The 26,464-nt window shown below is 38.9% G+C and overlaps 1 protein-coding gene across 16 annotated transcripts in view; it reads right to left on the reverse strand.

Moving 5' to 3' along the window:
- RYR2 (ryanodine receptor 2) overlaps positions 1–26,464 on the reverse strand; it is a 243,264-nt gene that overhangs the window by 35,861 nt on the left and 180,939 nt on the right. For 7 of the 16 annotated variants that reach the window (XM_083432038.1, XM_083432047.1, XM_083432043.1 and 4 more), the window contains 15 exons: positions 26,209–26,449; positions 25,790–25,877; positions 24,699–24,791; positions 22,151–22,321; positions 20,893–20,952; positions 18,431–18,565; positions 17,639–17,675; positions 16,222–16,333; positions 14,657–14,753; positions 13,404–13,507; positions 12,359–12,410; positions 11,522–11,572; positions 8,502–8,525; positions 2,166–2,265; positions 517–596 (listed from right to left, as the gene is read on the reverse strand). In XM_083432038.1, coding sequence (XP_083288164.1) covers positions 517–596; positions 2,166–2,265; positions 8,502–8,525; positions 11,522–11,572; positions 12,359–12,410; positions 13,404–13,507; positions 14,657–14,753; positions 16,222–16,333; positions 17,639–17,675; positions 18,431–18,565; positions 20,893–20,952; positions 22,151–22,321; positions 24,699–24,791; positions 25,790–25,877; positions 26,209–26,449 — 1,445 coding nt within the window. Of the gene's footprint in view, positions 1–516; positions 597–2,165; positions 2,266–8,501; positions 8,526–11,521; positions 11,573–12,358; positions 12,411–13,403; positions 13,508–14,656; positions 14,754–16,221; positions 16,335–17,638; positions 17,676–18,430; positions 18,566–20,892; positions 20,953–22,150; positions 22,322–24,698; positions 24,792–25,789; positions 25,878–26,208; positions 26,450–26,464 lie in introns of all 16 variants that reach the window. The other 9 variants (XM_083432050.1, XM_083432039.1, XM_083432049.1 and 6 more) reach the window with 3 other exon arrangements.

A 26,464-nucleotide genomic window follows, 5' to 3' on the forward strand; every position in this document is an offset into this window, starting at 1 on the left:
ATGAAGAATGGAGGCGGCTAGGGGATGGGCCCCCAGCTGTAAATCAGCCAGGCACAAAGCAGGCAGCTACAGATCAGCATCAATCTCTTTTTCTCCTCCTCCTGCTTCCCCACTACTGAGTTGAATCCCTCCCTCCTTTCCCCTAAGGTCAGAAAAAACATTAATGCGATATGCGCCTTTTCAAAGTTCAAAACTTGCAGGCTTCTTGCCAGTTGGTTGAGAGGAGGCAAGTTTACTGGAGGGCGCTTACTTGACTCAGGGCCTTTTATGTTATGACGCTCTTTTTCTTGTCACCACCCACCTGGATTCTGCAGGGCTGGCAGGCAGAAACAGAACTTTTTACTGCTTGGGCAAGCAGTCTTTACAAATTCTGAGAGCTCCAAAATATTTTCTTATTTTTAATTAGTCACAAATGTTAAGCCGTCTTCAAAAAGTGCATCTATTCAAAATAAGATATGAGAATACTTGTGTCTGAAATGAAAGAAATAATGAACATTGAGATACCAGCTAAATTACCTGCTGAACAGTAGAATTTCCTCCATTCAAGATGGCAATCCCAAGTTTTAGGGTGGCTGCAACCATTGGACCCATCTCACCTGAAAAGTAAACATTTATTTACAAAACTTCTAAATAATTTGTATGCTGATAAACATGCAAACAATTTAAACAGTAAAACATGAATAATATAAATTATGGTTAAAAATTAAGAGAAATAATAAACACCATTTAGACCATAAAAGTTTGATGCAACACAAATATTTTTAAAAAACAGAGATAAGGCTGGGCAGTTGTCTATCTAAAGGACATGCCAAAGCAACGCTGTCATAGCTGCCCCTCTTATGCATGGCCAGTTGAAAATGTATACTTTTTTCAATTAATGGGCTGATAATTTTTTATTTACTTTAGTTAATATAATTCAGTTATATACAGTCACCCATGAGGTGATTGTAGAAACAGGCATTGAGTTTTGGAAAATTGGACACCATAGTGGTTGGCCACTGTGGGAACAGGATGCTGGACTAGATAGGCTATTGGCTTGATCCAGCAGGCTTTTCTTATGTTCTTAATCTTTCCTAGCACTTTCCCCAACACATGAAAAAGAAATCCACCCCCAATACTAATGAAATGCAAATGGCAGCTTTGGAGAGACCGTGTTGGAACTATTTTGTCCTTGGAGAAAATGGATTACATTTTGGCTGCTCAGCTGTTATAGTCCTGTGGCAGAGGCGGATTTAGGGCAGTGTGACTGGTGCCAAGCCCAGGAGGTGTTGCAGGGCACTACAACTATGATGTAGTGAACTGAGCAGAACAGAAGGCGAGAAGCAGGGGAGCACTGAATGTTGGCCTCACACAGGGCACCACTGATATTTGAAAGACTAAAGTCTGCCCTGCCTAAGGCTGCTCGGGCTTTCTCCTGTGGCTGCTTTTAAGTTAACGAATTAGCTGCAACCAGGCAATTAATGTCACTTTTAATTTCGCCTTCAAACACCTCAGAGAAGCAGAACGACAGGGGTCTCCCTCCTACTTACTTCTATTCCTCAAATCTACACCCAGTCCGAGAGAGTCATGAGCCTGTCATCTCAAGGAAGAGAGTTGGATGCTTGTAGCTGTCACTTTAAGTGAAGAACTTAAATCCTCACTCAATGCCTCTAACTAAGCTCTAAGCAGAGAAGATCTGGAGGCTGCCTGGAGACCAGAGACACATGCGATTTTCCTGTAAGCTTCCTAGGTATTGTGGAGCAAGGAGCAGCAAATTTGCCTTGAGAGCAGAGACAATGCCACCCACTCACCCACCTGCAGGGCTCCAGCCTACACCTTAAATTCATCATCATGGTTCTCTCTTCTGATTCCATCAGTTGCACCAGAAACAGCTTATGAGGACCAGCATGGGCTGCAGGCAGTAACCTCATGTGCTGCCTCTCTCTCAGCTCCAGTGCTGATATTATTACTGTAAGTGAAGTACGGCCCTATTTTTGACACCTATGTCTCCTTCTGGCTCAAGAGAAGACCTCCCACACCTTTGTGCACATGCACACTTCTGGCCAGGAATATTTGGGAACAGAAAACAAATGCTGACCTTTCTGATAGGAGCAAGATGGAACAGAACGTTAAATTAAAATCTTCAACAGATATAGCATATACATATACAATTTTAAAGCCTTTACCTTTACTGGCACTAATTGTCTGAAGGACCATTTCAGCAGCTCCTCGATCATGCAGTCTTGCTTGCTGGTACAGGAGCTTTTGCTTTTCCATTTCTTTTTCCTAAACATAAATCCCAGCCATTTAACTAAAGTTCACATTTGTACTTTTTATGTAGGTATGAGCTCTATAGCAACTTTAGTCTAATACAGTATATGCAATACTGTATATCCAACATCTCTTTTACAGGCTTCCGATCTCCTTGCTCTTTTTTTCGTATGGTAGAAATTTAGTGCCAGGTTTTTCAGTGAAGAATTGTCTCAACTGGAAATAATTAGTCTAGAATTCATATACCTGAGTTTGTATATTGTCTTGTCTCAAAAATGTTGTTTTGTACTATTCTGGTCTGCAGTTTTCACATTATGTTAAAATATTATCTAGTTTGAGTCTCTTATTAAAGTTCAGTTCATCTCTCTTACAATTCAAGCTCACACAATATGATAAAAGAATATGTTATATATTCAGTGACTATTTTAGTAGATGCATAATTTAGGGAGATGTGTCAATTTCAAGTTAGGTGACATAAGAGGGTAAGCTTTGGTTCACCTTTAAATTTTACAATTTTGATGTGCTATAGATGGCTGGGCATTGACTGATCTTTACTTTGAATAAATCTCAAAATCTAAAAAAGGATAATAACTCAAAAGCAAGAAGGCACAGCTAAATCTAGATAGCTTTAAGCTTTCAGCTTTCATGTAATAAATGGGAGAATGCCGGAAAATTTAGAATTAGAGTGAAAAGTTGAAGTTGCATAGAGCCCTATAATGGGGAATCCATCCAAAGGTCCAGGTTAATGGAGCATGACACTATTAAGTCATATAACATCAAAAACCGCCACATTATGTAGGACCTAAAAGCAGTTGCAGCAGATGTAGTCAGTTTTGCTACCATAAACAAAAGCAAAAAGAAAGAAAAAAGTAGACACTGGAGGACAGAAGAGGCTTAAACAATTTAAAGCTCTGGATATATTCAACATCAAAAATCTAAATATTTAGGTGGGGGAGAAAATGTATTTAATAACAGTTAAAGGGGGAAATCCTTAACTCAAAAGTTCTAATTTTATGCACACTTGATCGGGAATGAACAACAGTAAACTTTATTTTCAACTAATCACAAAGATGAATGGACTGTGTCAGTTATTTTGTTACTAGAAAATTCTTACATTTGCTGCTGCTGCTCTGTAATCATAATGTGAAAATAAAATGCATAACTATATTATTCTCTTCCTGTGTCTGAAACTTCTCAAGCGTTATAAGAAATCTAAATAAAGCACAGATTAGGAAAAGTGGAATATGTGGCAGTGCTGCATCCCATTGCGGCCAGTGGAGTTTAAAAGTTTGCATTTTTGTTTAAACCTCTTCCTATGAAGGGAGAAACAAAAACAAAGACACACACAACCAAGACATGACAACAACACCGTTTCAATGAAGCTGCAATACAATATTTTCACTCAAAAGTCTTTTGAATATTTTTTCTACATTTCTTTTTTTTTTTAGACCCAACCATCTTTTTCTTTCTATTCCACAGAAAAAATTCACTTATCCATTTTTGCCATCATTTTAGAAACAATAACAACAACAACAACACATTAGCATGAGGGATCTCCCCTTTCAGCTAAAGGAGAGTTGAGTGGCAGTAATTTTGTATTATTTCACCAGGAAAGTCATTTCCAATAGCAAGTGGTACTAGCAGTGAGAACAAAATCCAAAAAGTTATTAGAGATCACTATCTAATTTTTCCCTTCATAGAGCAATTGAGCCTATACAAATCCATTTTATTTGTGAAGAGACAGGAAAGAGGGTGGGGGAGCGACAATTCAGAACACAAAAAGAAAGTGCTTTGAAGAAAAGAAACATTATTGCATACTTTAACACAGAACACAAATATACAGGTATGTGACATATGTAATACAATCTTGTTCCTGCTGAATGTCTTCTCCCACTTGAAACAACACTATTAAATGTGTCATTATAGAGTAATTTCACAAATAGTTATGTGCATAACGGCTCAACAGTTAGGAAGTTGCACATGTTCTGGAGAGATGCATGCAAGATCACTGAGAGGGGTGAGGTGAACTAGTGTATGGGGTGGCAGCAGCCCCAGACTCCCAACTTCCATTATAAGAAGTTCATCTCCAGCTGCTTTAGAACAAAAGCTTTAAAACAAAATGTGAAAGCACCGTTTGAAGCAATTACTTTGTGATATATGAGCCTTTTCTCACTTTCATTGTTTTAAACCAATGAATGTAGTAGAGTTTTTTTTAAATTTATCCATAATAGTAAATAGTGAAGTTATGATTCAGACCCACGGCAAAGTGAACCACATTTACGTAAGATGTTAATAGTCAATAAATTCCAGAAGAATTTATTTCAGAATCCCAGATTGTTTACGTCACAGGTACTATGCTAAAAGTAATGTGTTAGGAATGAAATTTTATCCTTTCACCTACAAGCAGATGAAATAACTGAAACTTTAAGACAGTGGCAACCCTATCACTGAGATCGCTGGATCATCTGGATTCTTTGGATCCACAAAACCCCTCCAATTTTGAGTTGCTTACCATGGTAGTGATTTCTCTCTCTCTCTCTCTCTCTCTCTCTCTCTCTCTCACACACACACACACACACCCCGTTCCACTATTTTACCTCTACAGAATGCCATCAGAATGTGTCTAGTGTGTCCATGAATCATTGCAGAGGCATTCTGAGGAGGAAACAGGGTAGCAACTAGACTGCTGCTTCTTCAACCAAAGCCACTGCTAGCAGTCCTTAAACAATTTTTAAAGGAGACAGAGAAGCCACTACCAACATGGGAATTGCAGTGGCAAATCTGAAGGGACCCAGTTTCAGCTGAGACCCAGAAAAACCAAGATCTCACATCCCAGAGCCAAGGCAGAGGGCTTAAAGGCTCTTTCCACAGTTTTCTCGCAGCAGAAAGCATACCCTCCACCATCTGCATAATCTTCTCAGAGCCATCTCATGAGATCTCAGACAGCCCCCAACTTGTGAGATCTTGGACAGCAAAGGTGGTTCAGGAGTTCTGATTTTGTGCAAAGAACATAACCCTTGCATAAGTTGAGGGTGAACTGTATTACAGATATGGAATATTATAGATAAGCAAAGTAACTTGGAAAATATGCTATGAAGTTTTGCCCAGGGAAACAAGTATTGAAAGCAAATGGTTTGTGCCAATTGTCAAGTAATAAATAGAGTGTATCATGCAAATAAATGTTGTTATATTTCTTTACAGCCTAATAATTCTGCAGTTGCACTCAGCTGAATTAAAAATGATCTATCTAAACTGACATGCACACAAAAAAATATTGCAGCTGTCCCGTGAAGTCTCAAGCAACTGTAAACAGAACAATGTATCAGCACCACAGTGAATCAATCAGGGTTGTGCAAAGGCCTGCACCAATGGAAAAACCTGTGGTTTCTTTTCTAATGCAATACTCTTCCACTAGAAAAAACGACTTCAAAAAAGGACTATCACAGGCAAGTGAAAAGCCATTGTTGGATCCTAGCCACAGAATATTAATAGAATTCGTTAGATGCACATAAAAGCGATAATGGGAAATTATTGAAGTATTGTAGTATTGTAAGTGAAATGAAGGGACATCAAAGGAGAGCTAGTTGAACCACCCTCAACTATTAATGTGGTGTTATAGTTTGGGTGGAGGGGGCCCCAAACCCTAGACATTAATAAATGACAGGATTTTGACTATTTGGAGTATAGAAGGTAAGATTGCAGGCCAGTGGGAAAATACAGGGTAAGTTTCCTTTCCAAGCCAATGCCTCACCTGGGATAGAGGTGTTAATATAAGGAATACTTGGGCCTGGGAAAACAAAGGTTGCCAAGGTAATAGGGGGTGTGAGATGGGTGATGGGGAAAGTGTGTCTTCAGTAAGGTGTGCTGCGAAGAAGGGAGAACATAGAGAGATCCACCTTGGGCAGGCTGGCTGATAGCAAGCTGGGCGAGATCCCTTGGACTCCAGTGCTGGAATCCTGTGGCGAACAAGTCCCTTTGAGACCATGCTGTAAAATTCCAACTCCATCTAAACTCAGGAGTAACGATGTGAATAATCCATATTTCTTACAGCTACGACAGCCTCCGCCACGTCTTCAATTCTCCAAAGAAGCACAGATCCTAGCTGAGGGTCAAGACCCCTGGAATCCCATGCATGGCTTGGCAGGGATTGGGGTTGCCAGTAACAATATAACGTGGCAGGAATTGGTAGGATTTGACTATATATAAATTAGTAATCCTATGCAAAATAACCTAGCATAAAGCAAGACATTGTAAATTAAGCGAACAGAGTTGTACCAGATCCACACACCATTCAGTAGTGAGGCTGCTGATGCTCTGCCTAAGCCTAGCAGAGGGAAAGCAAGCCCTTAAAATAGTGTTCTGTGCTGGGTTGACAGGTCACATGACAGAACTGAAGAGTCCACAACTGTTAGCTTCAGTATTGCTATAGCCGTGAATGCTCCCAGAGCATCAATTGATCCAAGTGGAGTGTTTCAATATGTGCGTTATGTGGAACAGGTTGCTGTTACGTGGTATGAGCCTTATAAAAAAAAACCTGAGGGATTCATCACTCTATGGTGATGACAATAGAGGATGTGCTACCCATTTGTTGCAACTGTCTCCGCTTGAAAGAGATTATTAAAAGAAATAAGCTCATCCATATTCACACAGGAGTATGAATGAAAATGCTTCAAGGTTTGAGTTAAAGAGACTTAGCCATTTAGTGGGATTGTTGATCAGTCAGCATTTACTTTAAATGCTTTAAAACCCTCTATCTCACAAAATTTGTATAACAATGAGATGCCAACCAAGAGAAGTGAATAGAGCAATCCTGAATTACAGCTAAGGTTTATCATTTACTATCCAATCCTTTGAAATGGACATAACAACCAATACCTTAGGTTCTTTAGTATAGGATGAAAAGAATTAGTGATGTTAATTTTCCTAACCTATTGAGGGTAAATATGAAGACTGTATTATATGCGGACAGGATTAGAGGCAAAAAGACTAATCATGACTAATACAAAGGGTGACTTCAAATATTGAAACATCTCTCAGATAAAGGGATTGTCAATGCCGAAGACTGATGAGTTCAATAGAAATGGCAGTATCTCTTTGAACAGTGCTTCTGATAATATGTTGACAGTTCATTAACATCACTGTCATTTGTCAAGTACTAGGAGACTTGTACAACATGGGTGGCACTGTGGGTTAAATCACAGAGCCTAGGGCTTGCCGACCAGAAGGTCGGGGTGAGCTCCCGTTGCTCGGTCCCTGCTCCTGCCAACCTAGCAGTTCGAAAGCATGTCAAAGTGCAAGTAGATAAATAGATATCACTCGGGCAGGAAGGTAAACGGCTTTTCCATGCACTGCTCTGGTTTGCCAGAAGCGGCTTAGTCATGCTGGCTACATGACCCGGAAGCTGTACGCTGGCTCCCTCAGCCAATAAAGCGAGATGTGTGCCGCAAGCCCAGAGTCGTCCGCGACTGGACCTAATGGTCAGGGGTCCCCTTGACCTTTACCTTTAGGAGACAGCAGTTTGCATGGCTTACATTGAGTTAGTATATGACTACAGGATATTTCTCACTTTGGCTTGTTTGCTGGCATGGAACAAGAATGGGTTCTTGTCCGAAATTCTTCTTTTATTAGAAATATAAAATTTGAAGTCAAACTTTTTAAAAAGTCTGCCACTATTTATAAAGTAAAATTAAACATTTTATAATCAGTGTTTGGCAAGCCTCTGTATTTCATTGTTTACCCTAGTATATTCGTGGCACAGTACACCAGGATAAATAGTAACATAAGGTAGTTATATAGCAAATTATCAGTACATTCTCTGACACACATGATGCCAAGTAATATTTTAATCCCAATAAACAACCAAACAGACTGCTATCAATTAGAAATGGAAATAGTCTCTTATTGATCACTCTGTTCAGCTTTCACAATCATAAATTGCACTGTGGTCAAGAGTACTTAGTCCACAAACTAAATTTTGAAGATGACAGAAAATAAATGAAAAGTTGCTTCATTTGCCATGGGGTTTTTTGTATGGTATACCTAATATAGTTTATTATTCTAATTCTTACAGTAGAAATTGTAGAAAGCATTGAATTAATTTTTTTTTTAAAAGAGAGCATGTGTCACTCTTGGAACTGAAAAGATTCAGAAATGTATGAAAGCATCCTTAGAGAGCTTGTCCAAGATGTTGGGTCTAACAAAACTAAATACCACAAAATTAGACCCACATAAATACACACACATTATTTTACCTTGCTGCGTTGGGATCCTGTGACCTTAGGGAAAGGCGAGGATAAGAAGTGAAATAGCAATAAGAAAAAAGTGTCCAAAGTACTCCAATGATAACTGATCAACCAAATATATATTTCATAAAAGAACTATCCCTTGCTTCCACGTCTCTGTAGGCAACTTAAAACAGAAAAACTAAAACAACGAAGAAAAGTCTGAATCTACTTTATGCAGTTATCCAGTTAGTCCTTTTCCTCTACACAACAACTTTTCTTTTCAAAATTAGAATGAGATATTAAAATTTTCCTAACAATAGCATTAATGACTTCCAAATGTGCACAGTGACAGATACGGAAGCTGATTAATCTACTTTTTTCCCTTTTCTTGGTCACTGGCAGTTTCTTTCATTCAACCATAATTCTGCTGGATGCATCTTGCTAGAATACTCTAGAAAGATATTATGCAAAAAGTACTTTAAAATATGTGAAATTTTTACTAAGATTTATCACAGACATATAAAAGACTGAAATAAACTAGGTAACAAAAACAAACAAATGTAGTTCATGGACAACAATGATTAGTAATAGCAAACAAGGATGATGGGAGAAGACAGGGAGAGGGATACGACAAAAAACAACAGTTCTACATCAAACTATATTTAATGTGTTTTTCACAGCCTCTGTGAACTATTTCTATTTTACTGATGAAGAAAGCTTTCCTCCTACATTTATCTAAAAAATCTAACAGTGCACGAATCAGCACATGTAATCACTTTCTGATAGTGGTCAGCATTTATTTATTTATAAGTACCATATATGTCCACCATATCCATTGAGCAACATTCCAAGTGCTGCTTGCATGTTGTCTTCTATGAAGGAGAATGACCCGTGAACAAACAGATTCCTTACTGAGTGCCTAAGAACATTCCTTTAATCATATATATATAAAAGGGAAGCTCCAGAATATGAGAATTTATGAGGTGGAAACTGTGCAATCTGATCTCTTTATTTTCAATTAAATAAATAACAGTTTTTACTATATTTAATTTCAATTAATGGCCATTATCACATGTGCTGTAAACTATATACATCACTAAATACTTTTACATATAAAACAAAAATGCTTCATGAATGTTCTTAATGCAGGTAGGAAAAAAAATTTCTTTAAAAACCCACATACTAACACTTGTAACATATCTACCTCTACAACCTTTATTGGATGTAAATAATATCCTTGTATCTCTAACATGTGAGATAACAATATCCCTTATATTTTTAATAACTCCGTTAATTGTAGTTTTTGACTTATCACACTGACACATCTCTCAAGTTTGCATGAGAAAACTACCCAAGTTCTTTTTTTTTTTTAATGCAGTGTTTCAATGATAAAGCATATCAAGAAGATTGTTGCCCCCTAAAATAATTTATCACTACCCTTCTGTGTGCAAGATAGGATATCACACCAGTTGAGTCTTGAGAAACACATTGATTTTGATTGTTGGCTGACAATAGCCTGGTTAACCTATGAAATTATACACTGATAATGAATAGAGACATAGAATCATGTAGAGGCGAAGACAAATTAAACAGGAACAAAAAAATTGCTAAGTGGCAAGGAAATCCTAGAAGATTGTGGTGAGTAAAATCCCACAGGGTTTGGTTGTGTCTTGCCAGTTGCTCCTATTCAGCATGTAAATAGGATTCTCTGGAAAATATATTGCAGAAATGTAGAATCCAGGGTCATGAGTATGATAGTGAGTGACACTTCTTCAACCTAGGGCTCTGACTCTCTATTAATTATCTTGCCATAATGGAGTACTGATGTAGGAGAGGTGACTGCTGCTGAAACCAGACCAAAATAATGGTGAGCTCAGAGACTTTAGAAGAACAGGCAATTCTTAGCCTTGAAGTTCTCCTAGACCAGCCACTTTCTTAGAAACATTGCAGTGAAATCATGAGGATGTTACTTCTTATGAGAAGACCAAGGAACAATTCCTGTGAAGCTTTGTACTTGGGCATGATCACCAAACAAAATATGTGAGTGACATATCCCTTTGTACATCACCTCCATTCCTGCTTAAAACACATGTATAGCAGTAGGGTCCCTGTGCATATTTGTTTAAAGAGAGAAGAATGGGACTAATATGAGATGCAGGCACCGTTCACATTTCAATCATCCTTCATGTGTTTTGACACTGGGTACAAAATGTCCTGCAGGGACCACCTCTCCTGGCTACCTTTTCCAGCATCTTTCTATCCACAGGAATAGAGGGAACATTCACCCTCCACAAAAGATGGAAGGGAAATTCACTTCATTTTGGGATGGCAGAAGAAAGTTGAAGCAACAGGAGGGAATTCCTTAGTGTTTTGTAAGGAAAGCCAAATCCTGTCCTTCCTACTGAAGACTTCATAGAACTTGAAGGGGCCTAACTTTAGTAAATAAAATCTACAAGCAACTACCTTTGCTGGTACTTGGAGCTTTTGGATTATGCAGATTACAGCAACACACCTCATAATGGGCACTTACAGGAAGGAAGATACTGGAAACAGACTGCAACTGTGCAGCTACATCTTCACTGATCTTCTCTTGCCTTTTGAGCACTATTCTATGTGCTGATCTTGGCCTAGAAAACATTTTACATACTGCATCTAACGGACGTGATGGTACATCTTCTACCTAATATCAAGCTACAATCTCTAGGATCATGTTTTAAGATTGCTTGTATGCATTTGGAGAGCAAGGGCACTGTGTTTTGTCTATTTACAACTTTTGCAAAGAATACTTTCCAAATGGCTACATTTTAAATGTGGAACAACATTCCCATCAAAGCCCCTCACTAGTGTATTTTGAAAGCAGTGTAAAATCTGATATTTAGATTTTGCTTTTAGTGGTGTGGTATTCAAACAGATAACATGGAAGGATAGTTATGCTATGTCTAAAGGTCATTAAATATAGAAAACCATGAACCAAAAAATGCTAGTTAGATGTTATGAAATAATGTACAATATAAAACGTAAGATGTAAACAGTAATAACAATCTTACTTCAAAACTCTTGACTTCCTCTTCATTATCATCATCTTCTTCATGGCAGCTCTGAAACCACGTGAAAAGAACACCATACTTACAAACGAACTTTTAAAGTCAAATTCTCTTGTTTTACTAAGAAAAATCTCCCACAAAAAAAAAGAAAGACATGTGCTAAGTACACACTGTGCTAAGCCCAAAGTCACACAAGTGGACTTCCCCTCACCAAATAGTTTGCCCCTTCCTATTTTCTTCCCTGAAGTCTTCTATGTTTCATGTAATATGCTCCTGAGAGTCCCCAACCCCTTGGAGCAGTGGAAAGAAAAAGACAGGAAATCCCCATTGTGCAGTACTCACAGACTCCCACAACTGGGTATTACCCCATGTCTTTTACAGTGCTTGTGTGTGTTTATAGTGATAAGCAAACTACCTTGGGCTCAGTTTTTAACTGAACTCAGCCAACAGATATATTTTACTCAAAGAAATTATACCAGCTGCATACCAGAGTCTGATCCCTACCCCAAGACCCTCCAAATACCACTTCCTTTAGCCCTTTACCTGCCTGTAGCTTTCAGATGCCCTGGGGAAATTACATTTCTCAAAGCTCCTAGCATATTGCAAACATTGGAGTGAGAGAGACTTATCCCTCCCAACCTGCTACTGTAACCAGTAAATGGTGGGTGGGATGAGTCAGATTAAAACCTGAGTTAGAAAAGGATATGGGGAATCATACGGCGAATGATTTTTAAGGTAAGCATTGCGAGTCAACAAGGTGTGTATTTAGAGTCAAGCATTTACAAAACTTGACACCACTACTAGAGATGGAAAAATTGAGTGAAAAAATGAAGAAAATACCTTTGCCATTATGTCAGCATATGCCATATAAAGATAATCTTCTTCCAGTTTACTGTAGTGTAATAAAATGAAGAATAAGTGGTTACTGTTTATCATAAAAGAGACAATTGTTACATACCCATGAAGGGTGCTTTTATGTGCCTGTAATGTGACATCAGGTAGCAGTTACTCATAGTGGTGCAGGCCGAACAGATCATTGTCCAACTTTGAGAAGGCTTCTGATGTTTTGCTGTCTCTATAGCCAGTTCTATGATGGCAAGCCACCTTGGCTGTGAGTCCTGGAAGACCTGCTTCCTGCCTTGCAAGCCTTTTTTCATCTGGCCTGGCAGGGCCCTGACTGACTCTAGCTGCAGAAGCTGAGACTGCTTAACAGACTCTTAACAGATTCACTATTGTTTAGTGAATTTTGGTGGGGTGAGAGGTGTTTGTTGCTGTTATTGAAAAGTGGCAAACAAATAAAAATTCCCTCACATTATTTTGCCTGTTCTCCTAGAATATGGTTTTCAGCAAATGAAATATAAACAAACAAGGTCCTACGGACAATTGTAATACCAAAATATTCAGTTAGTAATTGTTTTGTGCTTCAGTAACAGAAGAAAAGACATCAACATCTTTCAAAATTCAACTTTGCTCAACTTTAGCTAAAACATTTTAGTTGAAATAGCTATAGCCTTTTCTCTCTTAGTGATGAATATATATTTTTTTAAAGAGATATAGATGAATTCAAAATTATTTGGTATTTATACTTCACAATCCCATTCAAAATCCTAGGAGGGAAATAACTGAAGAACAATTAAAACACTATGTGTTATATCCAACCAAGACATACTCAGAGCACACCCGCTGAAATCAATGGATCATGGCTAGCCCAGTGATTTCATTGGGTCTACTCCAATATTGATTTAGTACAATACAATCCTATGAACTGGCCCTAATTTATTTACATTTAGCCCATTACTATTTCTAAGTGAACTAAAAATGCACATCTGGAGAGAAAGCAATTAATGAAAAATCATAAATACCCTCCTTCTCCCATCACTCTCACCATTTTTCAGTTAATGCTGTTCGACTGAACAGTAAAATAAGCTGGTGCAAAGGATCAACTCTCTTAATGCATTCATCTTCTTCTGGTGGTTCTTCTCCAGGTTTCTATTAAAGAAATACGAAAACATCAAGATTTTAAATATTTGATAACCTGTAAATGTGTTTATGTAGAAGTCTTATTCATATGCCATCAAATTTACTTCCATATCAATGGGCTTAGATGAGGGATGCTTGAGGAATGTGTTCTTTTCAATATGAGCTGAACTAATCTACATGCCTCAGACTAATGTGTGGATCAGAACTCAGTTGTCCAAAGACTTTCACCTTTCCCAAATATTATGTCATAGCTCTTGACTAAAAAAAAAATACATCAAACTATGCAGTGCTTTTTTTCTTTAAAAAAATGTTTAGGGATACTCTCATTTTCCTACTCATATTGAAATACTGCCCCTCAATGAGGCCAAACTTAGATCCACAAAATTTTTAGGGGTATGCGTACCCCTGCATCCCCCCAGGAAAAAAGCACTGAAACTATGTTTTAAAATAGCATGTTAGACCATCTGCTAGCTACAAGAGCCTGTGAGTCCCTCTGCACAAGAGTCATCAATATGATTTTTAAATGGCTTTGCTATGGTCTCCTGAGAGTTTAAACTTAATCACACTGGCTACAGAATTTCTAATGCCAACTGATGTCCATAAAAGAAATAACCACAATCTCATGTCTTGCTGAAATCCCTTTTATCTGAAAATTGCATTGCTGCTTGCTCATCACAGCTCCAAGCATGGAACTGGGGATTTGACTACATTATCTCCCCCCACATTTCCTTCACTGCCTCCAGTTTCCTGCCTCTCTGGATCTTACTTGCTGAAGCAGGTATTTTAGTCCAGCTGTTCAAAGGTCCTTTGCAGGGCTCCCTCTTGCCTGCTTTCCTGATTGTTTCCACTTGATCCAGGAGTTTCAATGTGCCCTAGATTTAGGGACTGGGAAAGGTCTATTTTGCTCCCTACCCTAAGAATATGGTTGATCAGGCCAATGGCCCAACAATCTAGCACCCTGTTTCACAGTGGCCAAGCAGATGTCTGCAGGAAACCAGCAAGTAAGACCAGAGCACAAGAACACTCTCCCCTCCTTTCGCTTCCAGCAATTGGCGGCATATTCCCTGACGTTGCCACCTTTCGGAACTGCCATGCTGTGCAAAGCAATTGCCCTCAACATCAACAAAAGGTTTTAAATACCATGAACTGCAAACATACTGCTAAATCTTCTATCAGTGTGTCTTCAAAGTAGTGGTCTTCTGTTTCCACCCACGACTTGTCATATCCTTGAAGAAAGAGATTGACAGCTCGATGCCTGAAAAAGAAAAGGGAAAGTAGTGTGTATGTATGTGTATATGACCATTCCATATTAGTCTAAAATTTTGAACATACCGAATAAGCAAAATAAATAACTACAACTGGTGAACAATTTAAAAAAGAGGTCTTTGTTGTTCATTCCATAAAGCTTATTATGAATTAACTGGATATGAGGATTCATTGACTATAAGCATGATCTGAAACTACATGTCACCTTTCCTCCCTTCTATAAAGTATTGACTATAAGAAGATATAGATAGATGATAAGTAGATGATAGATAGATAGATAGATGACAGATAGATAGATGATAGATAGATGATAGATGCGTGTGTGTGTTTCATGGTTTGTGGAATGTGATCCAATTTTGAAACTGATTTCTGATATTATAGTTTTCATTCTCATTGCATTACATTGTACACTGCTTAGAGAGTATTGTGATTAAACATTATATACATTGTCTAAATCAGTACTCTACATGGGGCTGCCCTTGAAACTGACCAAGAAACTCCAGCAGGTGCAGAATGCCGCGGTGAGACTCTTTACATGGTCCTCACCACAGGATCACATTCACCCAGTGCTATACCAGCTGCACTGGCTCCTGGTGGAGTACAGAATCAGGTTTAAGGTGCTGGTTTTTAACGTTTAAAGCCCTATATGGCCTAGGACCCTCATACCTACGGGACTGCCTCCTCTGGTATGCCCCACGGAGGACCTTACAGTCTGCAAACAACAACACTCTGAAGATCCCGGGTCCCAGGGAAATTAGACTGGCCTCAACCAGAGCCAGGGCCTTTTCGGCCATGGTCCCAGCCTGGTGGAACGCTCTCTCACAAGAGACTAGGGCCATGCGGGATTTGACATCTTTCTGCAGGGCCTGCAAGACAGAGCTGTTCTGCCAGGCCTTTGGCCAGAGTGCAGTCTGACCTATTTTCCTTTGTATAAGAACAAGCATGAAGGAGGCCCCCCAGGCTGTTCACAGGTCCTTATATGATCAGTGAAAGCAGTTGGTCCTGGCAAGTATTAACCGCTCTTAATCTTAACCTGATAACTGCCATTTGTCCAGATTTTAATTTGTCTGAATTAATTTTAAGATGTATTTTAATTAAGTGGTGCCTGTTTTTATGTATACTGTGTTATTTATACGATGTTAGCCACTCTGAGCCCGGCTCTGGCTGGGGAGGGCAGGGTTCAACTAAAAATTATCATTATTATGTTTCTTTTTGCAAAGTACAAGCAGAGAAGCCAATAAGGCTTGCAGAGCCTGACTGGGAGACGCTATGATTGGTCTGATCACCCACAATAATTTTTAAATGAAGTGTATAGCCAACCTGCTAGGCATTTTTAAAGTTAACCATCTTAGTTCCTTGTTCAATTGTATTCCCTCATTCACCCCTCCCCTCCTAGTTAGCAATATACCTAGGTGGACAGCAATATAATATACACAAATCTTCATGATCACACGCACCGTGGAAGATTATATAGTGGTGCCATTCTGAAGCAAGCCACCACCGCTCTTTTTCTCTGTTTAGATAGAAGTTTGTGCCATACTGCTTTTTTTGATCTCTGAGGATGCTCAACCTGTAGCACACATAGAAACAGAAAACAGAAATTAAACACCTCTTCTAGACTGTTGCTTCATTAAAAAAAATAAAAATAAAACCTCATAACAGTTGCAGGCGAAAAATACTATGCTGAAGTATGGTGTTAGCTTCTTATTGGTTCATCTAAAATGCCCTAAGCCTAGAACACAGTGTCCCGTCCCGTCCCGTCCCGTCCCCGTCCCCCCGCCAAATTATCCCCAGTTAGGATATCTTGCTCTACTGGTTTTTAAAATGTTAAGAAATATTATATGCAATACTATGCATATAATTTGCTTAGTATGTGCAATAACCAAATGCATATATATGCAATATATGCAATAACCAAATGTTATATAAATGGCAAAATGAAAACTTTTTAAAAAGGTTTTGGTCATCCCCATTCGAATCTTTACCAGAATATTATGGCCACAATCTAGAAAATTATGCCCCCAGCAAGTCTTTGAAAACATGTTTCTTGAACAACTGCTCCCCTGTTGCCCCACAGGAAACTGCTTTAAAAAAATAGATTTCAGAAGTCATCTGTGATACAGCACGCAAGTCTGCTGTCCAAAGGAAAACAAAGCAGATGTTCCACAGGAAACATGGAAGATTTTGGATATGCTTAAAGTTATCTGGAATATAGCTTACTACTTCTAGTAGTGGTGGTAGGTGAAGGGACTAGCAGGGGAAAAGCTTTTCTTTTTAACTTCCCCACTTCTAATTTGAAAAATAAATAGTTCAGAAAACATTTAAACTACCCGTGGCATACTTGTTTATTTTGTAAGAAAGATCAAGACCATTAAAAAGAATTTAATGTTAATTGGAGTTAAATAGAATTAGCTAAAACATAAAATATAAATGTTACGTACATTGGTCACCACAGATTTACTTGGGAAACAATATTGGTCTTTATAGTTAATCAAAAGATAGTACTTCAAATCACATGCTGGTGAGGTCACTTTTAAATTAAAGAACAGATCTCTGATAAAAGAGACAAATTTACCTAATTACCATGGGGGGGGGGACACATAAGGATCATACTGTGAATACGGAAACTTAATTAGTCAGGCAAAGAAATCAAAGCACCCTTTGGAGGTAATTGTGTATTACAACTGTGTATTACAAAACAACCCTCAGTGCAGAATAAACAAATGTGGAACAAGCATGTTATGAGAATGGGCATTTAAAAATGTGATTTAAAATATAAGTTAAAAGACAAAAATATATTCATAGGTTAAAAAAAAAAACTATTAATAGGTAAAGCTAACATAATTAGCAATATGAAAAGACACTCCATACTTCCCCTTTTGAAAAATTTTCTGCCCCGACTAGGGAATTTCTGGAAGTAATAATAAAAAGGAAAGTAATAGATGAAGCAAAAAATGAAAGACCAAAACAATGTACTTTATATAGATAAAAGAAAGCTTTGGAGAAAAGTGGAAAACCTCAAGACTTGATGGCTTTTGATTTAGGGCCAAACAACACACAAACATGTCACCTGGAACTGTGTGAATATTTTTAAAAGTGTACACAGTGTACACAGCAGTAAAAGTGTACACAGCAGTCATTTTGGGAACCAATCAGGATCGCAGTAACATTTCCTCCTGCACTGTGTAGTCTCATGAACAGCTCCAAAGCTGCTAATTGGCATGGGAGGGAAGCTCTATTATTGTGTCAGTGGCATGTTTCAGAACATAACTGCGAAAAACCAGCCTAACTGGGAGCATTAAATCAAGTTGACTTTATTCTGGTGGTATGTGCCGTTAAATTGTTAATCGCCTACTCATGGGCAGCATGGAAGTTTTAAATGAAAGCTATAGAAAATCATTGAGTTATGCCAGCAAATACTATGGATCTCTGTATTGAAAATACTTATGTATGCACTTCCTAGTTGTTTTTCTGTAAATTACACATTCTGAACAAAATAGATTCATGTGTCCATAATATTTTCTCACTGTACTATTTCTTACTGTACTATTGTGGTAGGAATCCCAGATTCCCAAATTGTCACAATGCTACAAAAAGTATATTTGAAAGCCGTAGTTGAGAGCCTTTTAAAAATAGACTTTAAGAATATTAAAATATATATCTAACCTGTTCCAGATGAAAAAGTACACTAGCTATATCCAGGACCCTTTCCACCGTCTTCTCCGGATCTGAAGTAACTTCAGTCCTGTTTGGTAGATCTTTGTAAAGAGCAACCTGCCACCTAATGGCGGGATCTTCAAGCTGCAGGAAGAAGGGATTTTATGAAGAATGTAAGCATTAAAAATAAGTATCAACTTGCTAGGACCAATATAAACCATTCTTCTAACCAGAACTAGCCTACATGGGTTGCCAAGACTCCCTTGTCAAGTCTTATCCAATTTTTTCTCCAGAATTACTAACCCTGGGCAAATCATCAAGTAGCAAGATACAGCCTACAGCAGAGGACAATTTATATAACTTACACCTCCGAGACTAATACATGGACCAAAATATAGCTATCCCTTCGGATTTCACACTTTTCCAAATTTTGTGATAGAGTTATTGGCTCAAAAAAGTACCGAAAGGCTTAAAAGCACATTTTAGAATAATATATTTTTAGAAATCTCAGTTAAAATACATATTTAAATATTTTTACGATAAAATACATATTGGAAGTACAGATAGACCCACACACACACTGCAGATTAATGTGGAAACGGGGTGGACAAGTGCAAAACTGACATGAACTGGACCAATCCATCCATCCCTACCTCCAGATGTTGTTGAATGACAACTCCCATCATTCCTAACCACTGTTCATGTTGGTCGAGGCTAATGAGACTTTGAATTCAACAACATCTGGAGAACCACAGGTTCCCCACCCTTCTCAAAGGGAATAACATTGCCTCCTCACTGGAGGACAACCAAAAAGCTGTTTTAACTTTCTAGTCCTTTACCTTGAAAGTTCCAGCTGCTACCATGGTAGCATGATAGATAATGAGTTTGAATACAGCAGGGCTTAGTTCTGAATAAACATTCATAGGACCACGCACAATGATGCAAGAAGTGGCAAAAAAAAAAAAAATAGGACCCCTGAACATTAGGTCCAGTCGTGGCCGACTCTGGGGTTGCGGCACTCATCTCGCTTTATTGGCTGAGGGAGCCGACATACAGCTTCCGGGTCATGTGGCCAGCATGACTAAGCCGCTTCTGGCGAACCAGAGCAGTGTACAGAAACGCCGTTTACCTTTCCGCCGGAGCGGTACCTATTTATCTACTTGCACTTTGACGTGCTTTTCGACTGCTAGGTTGGCAGGAGCAGGAACTGAGCAACGGGAGCTCACCCTGTTGCGGGGATTTGAACCGCTGACCATCTGATCGGCAAGTCCTAGGCTCTGTGGTTTAACCCACAGTGCCACCCACAAAGTGGCAAGTGAACAACAAATAACAGATAAGAGCCAGATGCTGGCATGAATGAGGCCACAACTTAATTGTCACAGAAAGAAGAGATTTGGTTTAGGCATGGATTGAATGATCAAGCAGGCTGTAGGTTACTCTCTTGTACATAAGCTTGCAAACATAAAATACACTATTTCGCACAACCATGCCTCTAATCTACTCCTCATCGCTGTCATACAGATACCAAGCAGTCAATATCTCCATTATCTCAAAGACAGAACTTTTCAGTAGCTTAACAGTTCCATATGCTGCAGGATAATTAGCCTTCCAGATATACAATATGATTTATTGTACTTTTATTGTATATTCCTTTCATATTTATATATTGTTCACTGCTCTGAGGAGCTTTGGAGCAAAAAGTGGTGGGTGTCTGCGCATGTATATTAGGATTATTCATTAATTTATATTCTGCTTAATACCAAGATGGCTTTTAAGACATACCTAAGAATCATATAAAAATATGTCTATTGTATATTACAGTGGTTCAGAAATGGTTCTGCACGGCAGTAGCATGGTGTGGAGGCATTAAAATAAAAAAGCTCTCCATCCGTCATGTAGATTGCAGAGTTCCTGTGCAAGGGCCAGTTGCTTCCAAAAATATGCAGTAGTGTCATAGAAACTTTCCAGTTGAGGGTGCAATACACATGATAAGCAACTCTTACATATTACAGCTACTTCAAAGAGCTGCTGCCACACAAAAGTGCTTCCAGCAGATGAGTGAAACTTTGCAAAGGTTAATTGCCACTAAGCCAGTAGCATGCTACTCCAAACAAACCACAATGTGAAGCCAAAGTCTGTTTGAGTGCAAACATCACAATCCCTGGTTCACAAGTAACACCAAGTCAAGGACAGTGATTTGTTGCTCCTTCTAACATTAGGGAAGGAGCAAAGCAGAAGTAATCTGTGAGTACACTCTATAAGTAGAAAACTAAACTGGATATTCCTAAACTATGCGCTTTAACCTAAAAGGCCATTAAAACAGCTACACAAAAGAGTGTTAGTTACTATGAAACAGGGCAAAGCATGAGATATTTGACTCTTTAAAACAAACAAACTCAACTACATAGATGGTATCCTGAACACCATACAGAATACGCAAGGGTGACCAAGATGCAATACTTTAAAATTACCTTGCCCTGTAAGTGAAGGTTATTACGTATAATATCTCGAACTTCATCTTCTGTGTCTTTCTGCCAAGAAAATATACATATTATCAATAGGTTCATTTTGTTACAAGCATGTAGTTCTGAAAATACTATGTAACAGATCGTATTTGCCAGTAGTCAAAACAGAACAGGTTATATTCTGAATGGTGGTGGTAAGACAGTATATGGTATATATACAGTATATAGATTGTAGTTTATTCTGTTACTAATATCTGCCTTAGGTGTGGGTGGCAATTGCCCTGTTAAGTGTGGAAACAACTGTAGTTTTGCATGTGTTTCCTTTGAGTATGGTGTGCAGAAGACCTCCAGTGCTTTTGCAAAACATTTAAAAAGAATACTTGGGGGGGGGGGGAATCCAGTTCTCACTCATTCAAGTCATTTATAAAGATGTCAAACAACAAAGGCCCCAGAACAGAACCTTGCAGCACCCCACTTGTCACTTTTTTCCCAGGATGATGAGGAATCATTAAAGGGGGCCTAGTTGAAAACTGTGGTATTTGTTTCATATCCCTGCTTCATTAAACTTTGCAGTGCAGCCCTACATATATTTAAAAAGTGGTCCCCGCTCTATGCATCTTGTCTGCAGTATCCAAATCCTGTTTAGTGATGGTAAAACCACATCATTTTTATGCGGTCAATTTATGAAGTGGGTGAGTGAGTGATGCAGCTGTGATGGGGCATGGCTGGCTCCTTCCCATAAGTAAGCCCCATTCAGTGCAAAGGAACCTCCTGCGCCCCTTTGCTGCAACCTTGCCTCTTGCATGCAGGTGCCCCATGCTACTGGGAAATGTGGCAGCTACCCAGACACCTGAAAGCAAGAAGCAAGCAAAGTTGAAAAGTAGGGAGAGAGGATGGACTTGGGGCTTCCTCGGTCATGAACTCCTACTCACTGAGAAGCTACACTGAGTGCAAAGGCACTCTCTTTCAGGTAAATCGGCCCAGAAAGGAGAGGAAGTTGCGCTTGGAAGTTGCGCAGAAGCTTAAAGAAAATGAGGCAGGAGGGTGGTAAAGACGACACGATCTGGTTCTGGGCACTGCAGAGAAATCTGAGACAAAGTAAGAAACCACATATGCCAAACACACCTCGCAGGATAAAGCATTTTCCCTATAGAAATAATTATGAAGAATGGCAGGTATTGAAAAATATATAGGACAAGTAAGAGGGAACACATCACCTCTCTGCCAACCTAGATATAAAAGCAGATCTGTATAGTTAACCTACCATACTTAATCTGTTTTTTGCCAGTGCAATTAGTTCTTGGTCACCAGGGGCACAAATATTTAGCCCAACAGGCAGAAGTCTTTTTAAAGCTGCCACAATAAGGGAAGTCTGTGTGGAATAACGATCACCTTTCCGCTTCATTTTTTTCCTTTCCTGATCAGAAACAGCTGCCTGCAATATATAAGAAGAAATCATTTTCAAGTTGTAAAAAGAACAATTGGTCTTACCTGAAGTGTATTTTTGAGAGTGGGGCATCGTATCCAATGGAATGGAATGGATGTTCACCCTGTTGTGAGACACTAGACAGGAGCAAAGACTTGTGGGAAGTAGGCTGGACTCCCTCAGTTTTCTGGATTTGCCAAGCCAAGTACTGACAGAGTCCATAAAGAGAAAGAAAATACCTGCCTACTTCCCCCTTCTGGAAATTTCTATAATAAAATCTCTAAATTGCTAAGTATCTGAATGGCAAGGAAACACAACACAAGGAATGTGACAAACTAGCACTCAGGTTAGAGCATATTCCTCCCAACAGTGTATAGCAGAGCACCCTAGGGTTGGGTCCATTGGATACAATGCCCCACTCTCAAAACTACACTTCAGGTAAGTCCAGCTGTTATTTTTAGTTTGTGGGGCATCATATTCAATGGAATGGGACATACCACAGCTGAGTCACCAATTCAGGCAGGTCCCATCTCTGCAATACACTGACTATAATACATGTTGGAGCACCGTAGGACCCAAGGCTGCCTGAGCTGAGGACAGTTGGTTCAATTTGTAATGTCTGGTAAAGATGGAAGATGCCAACCAGGTAGAAGAAGAAGAAGAGTTTGGATTTGATATCCCGCCTTTCACTCCTCTTCAGGAGTCTCAAAGCGGCTAACATTCTCCTTTCCCTTCCTCCCCCACAACAAACACTCTGTGAGGTGAGTGGGGCTGAGAGACTTCAAAGAAGTGTGACTGGCCCAAGGTCACCCAGCAGCTGCATGTGGAGGAGCGGAGACGCGAACCCGGTTCCCCAGATTACGAGACTACCGCTCTTAACCACTGCACCACACTGGTAGCTGCCATACAAATGTCCAACATGCGCCAAAACATGAGATGGATGGGGTAATTTAAGGGAATGATAAGCCAAGAAAATACAGGCCCTAATCCATCTCGCTAAGGTTGCTTTGGAAACTTTAACCCCCAAGGTAGACGAGTGAAAGGATACAAATATAGAGTCATTATTTTGGAAGGATTTTATATAATATAAGTAGACTTTGAGAGCTCTGTGCATGTCCAGGGAGTGCCAGGCTTGCTCCTTAGGATGTTTTGGACGTGGACAGAAAGTTGGGAGAATCAGTTCTTGTTGGACGTGGCACTTTCAAAAGGAAGGAATGGTAGCACCATCTTATCCTTGTAGAAAATACAAAGATGTTTAGGTGTAGAAAGGGCTGAAAACTCTGACACTCTGCATGCCAAAGTGATTAACACCAAAAAGAGAACTTTGAAAGAAAGGATAAGGGAAATCTAAAGAAAAGGGGGGCTTTGTTGTTGTTGTTGTTGCTTAGTCGTTTAGTCGTGTCCGACTCTTCTTGACCCCATGGACCAGAGCACGCCAGGCACTTCTGTCTTCCACTGTCTCCTGCAGTTTGGTCAGACTCATGTTTGTAGCTTCAAGAACACTGTCCAACCATCTCGTCCTCTGATGTCCCCTTCTCCTTGTGTCCTCAATCTTTCCCAACATCAGGGTCTTTTCCAGGGAGTCTTCTCTTCTCATGAGGTGGCCAAAGGGGGGCTTCAGAAACTAGTAAAAAACTTAGCTGAGTCAGGAGAGCCGGGAGGAACATACTGTCTGCATCTAGACAGGAGGAAAAACTTCCCACGAGTCTTTGTTCCTGTCTAGTGTCTTGCGACAGAGTGAACACCCATTCCGTTCCATTGGATATAACGCTCCATGAAATAAAATACAAAAACAGTCACCTATTCAATATAGTTGACCCCCAAAAAGGGGGCACGGGAGGAAAGATTATAACACAACAAAAACCAAGACTCTAAATGGAATCTGGACTAATTTTTATCATTCAAGCATTTGTTTTAAAAAGATGATGGAAACAAAGGAAGCAACAAGATTATCACAATAAATCCTACACTACTCCATCATAAACATGAGTAGTCTGGCAAGTTTTCAATATTTGCCACACTTGCAAGGAAAAGGCAGATGAGCATTATGAGCAAATGTGTAATTTGGAGAAAGTTGGACTTGATTATTAATCACTTAGAGGTTTTATTACTATTAAGCAGTCTATACATTTTGTAAAATAAAGAAACAGATGGAAAAACACTTTCCAAACTAGAGGAGTTTGCTTCCAACCTATACCAATCCAAAATTCTTATTCATCTCTAAACAAAGTATTCTTAGAAAATATGGTAATGGTATAAAGAATGTATATGAAATGTAAAAGATTATTAATTCCAAAATTGTTTTTGCTGCAACAACTTAAAGCAAAAAGGGGATTGGTCAGTATATGTTGAGAAAATTCCATACAACTTCTGTAGTTTTATATACCTTGGACATCTTGGACTTTGTATCAGTAATAAGGAAAGACATGTTGTTGATTTCATTCTGCACTACGAAATTTTGTTCTTCCCTTTTAAAATTCTGAAATTGTATAAAGAATATTTTGTTAAGTACACAAATTAGAAATCAGAAGACACCCTCAATCCTTCTTACTAGTATGTGGAAGAATCAACCCACAATCCCTGGTTTAGAGTAATGTCTGAATGAAGGACTGTTTTGCTCCAAACAAACATAAAGCCAAGGTTTGTTCTTACTTTGCCAATCATAGTTTGAGGAAATCAAACCATAGCCTTGTTTTGGATATAATTCTGAACAAGGGGTTGTGGTTTGAGTCCTCCATGCACCAGGGAGGAGGAGTGAAACAGCCAGGTGGTTCATCATGAATACATCTGTTAGCTATGGTTAACCACAATATCAAAACTCAGTCCTTCAAACCTTACTTCAGGACCTGTATAAAGTTTATCTTAGTCACTAGATTCGATTTATAATATAGTAAATTAGGCATTTAAATATAGTATAACTAACCTTTATCAGTGAACAACAGTCGTCATTAGAGATTGAACTAAATGTAGGTGCACAAATAAATATTTGCAGAATCCGCAAATAAATATGACAGTGGTGATACAATACAAGCCTAATACAAATGAACTTTTTGTAACATTTTAAAATGTGGAAAATGCTATATATTGTATACTCTGTTCACTCTTCCTAACAATCCTGATAGGGCATGGTTGCTTCCATCTTAAGTGCCTCCACTGAGAAGTTTGGGCTTTAATTCAGGTCATATGCCTTTTTATTCACTGAATGACATCACTGCATTAATACAAACATCTTCTGGGAAATAAATGCACACTCACACATTCACTAAGGAATTGTATAAAACTGCCACCAGCTAAACAAGGTATGGACTTTTCAGAAACGACACCTTCCACAATCTCTTTAAAATTATTCCTTGTTTAATGTCTGCACAAAACCTTCCTCTCAACCTTTTGGTTCCTGTCATATTGTCTCTCTTTCCATATCCCCTACAATGATGGGCATTCTATCTGTTTTGCTACAAACAAAAATAATGCATTTACATGGGATTTTGACCAGTAAATGAATACATCAGCAACCATACGAAACAGGTCCTCTGCCTCTGGATTAGGTTCTTTTAGCCACTTTGCTCTGAAATTAAACAAAGAAAAATGTTTTCCATCACTTTTATTATTCCAGATAAAGCAGTTTACAAATTTTTCATAGAGCATTTAGCAAAGTCTGCATTTATCTTAACTTTCTAGACTAGAGATTGTACTTCCCCACCTGTTCTCTCCACTATTCATTTCTGATAAAGAGTGAGGAATCTGGTTGTGTAATCATTCTGGCAGAGAAGAGATTACAACTCGTGGATCACAGACTCGCAGAACCCCAAAATACTGCTTTGAGGTGTGTGTTTTTCCATCAAACTGTGCATAAATTTAATGAAATAAATAAATGAATAGATTTATAAGCCATGTACCTGTTGTAGTCCACAAATCTAATCAACAATGGGTAGAAGGCATAAAGGTCCCGTGCCAATATTGTGAACTCATCTAGGATGAGGAGTTCTGCCTCCGACATATCTCCCCGGCCTTCTGCTCTTAAATGTTCTTCATCGGATATAACCATTGCAGCTTTTTTCTTCAGTTTCTCCATCAGTGGCAGAAAATGCGTTTTCAGGAGCTGAGGCTTCACTTTGCTTATGATAGGCTGAGAAAACACTATGTAAGGAATTC

The sequence above is a fragment of the Podarcis tiliguerta genome, assembly GCF_965153285.1.
Source record: "Podarcis tiliguerta genome assembly, chromosome: 3".
NCBI lineage: Eukaryota > Metazoa > Chordata > Lepidosauria > Squamata > Lacertidae > Podarcis > Podarcis tiliguerta.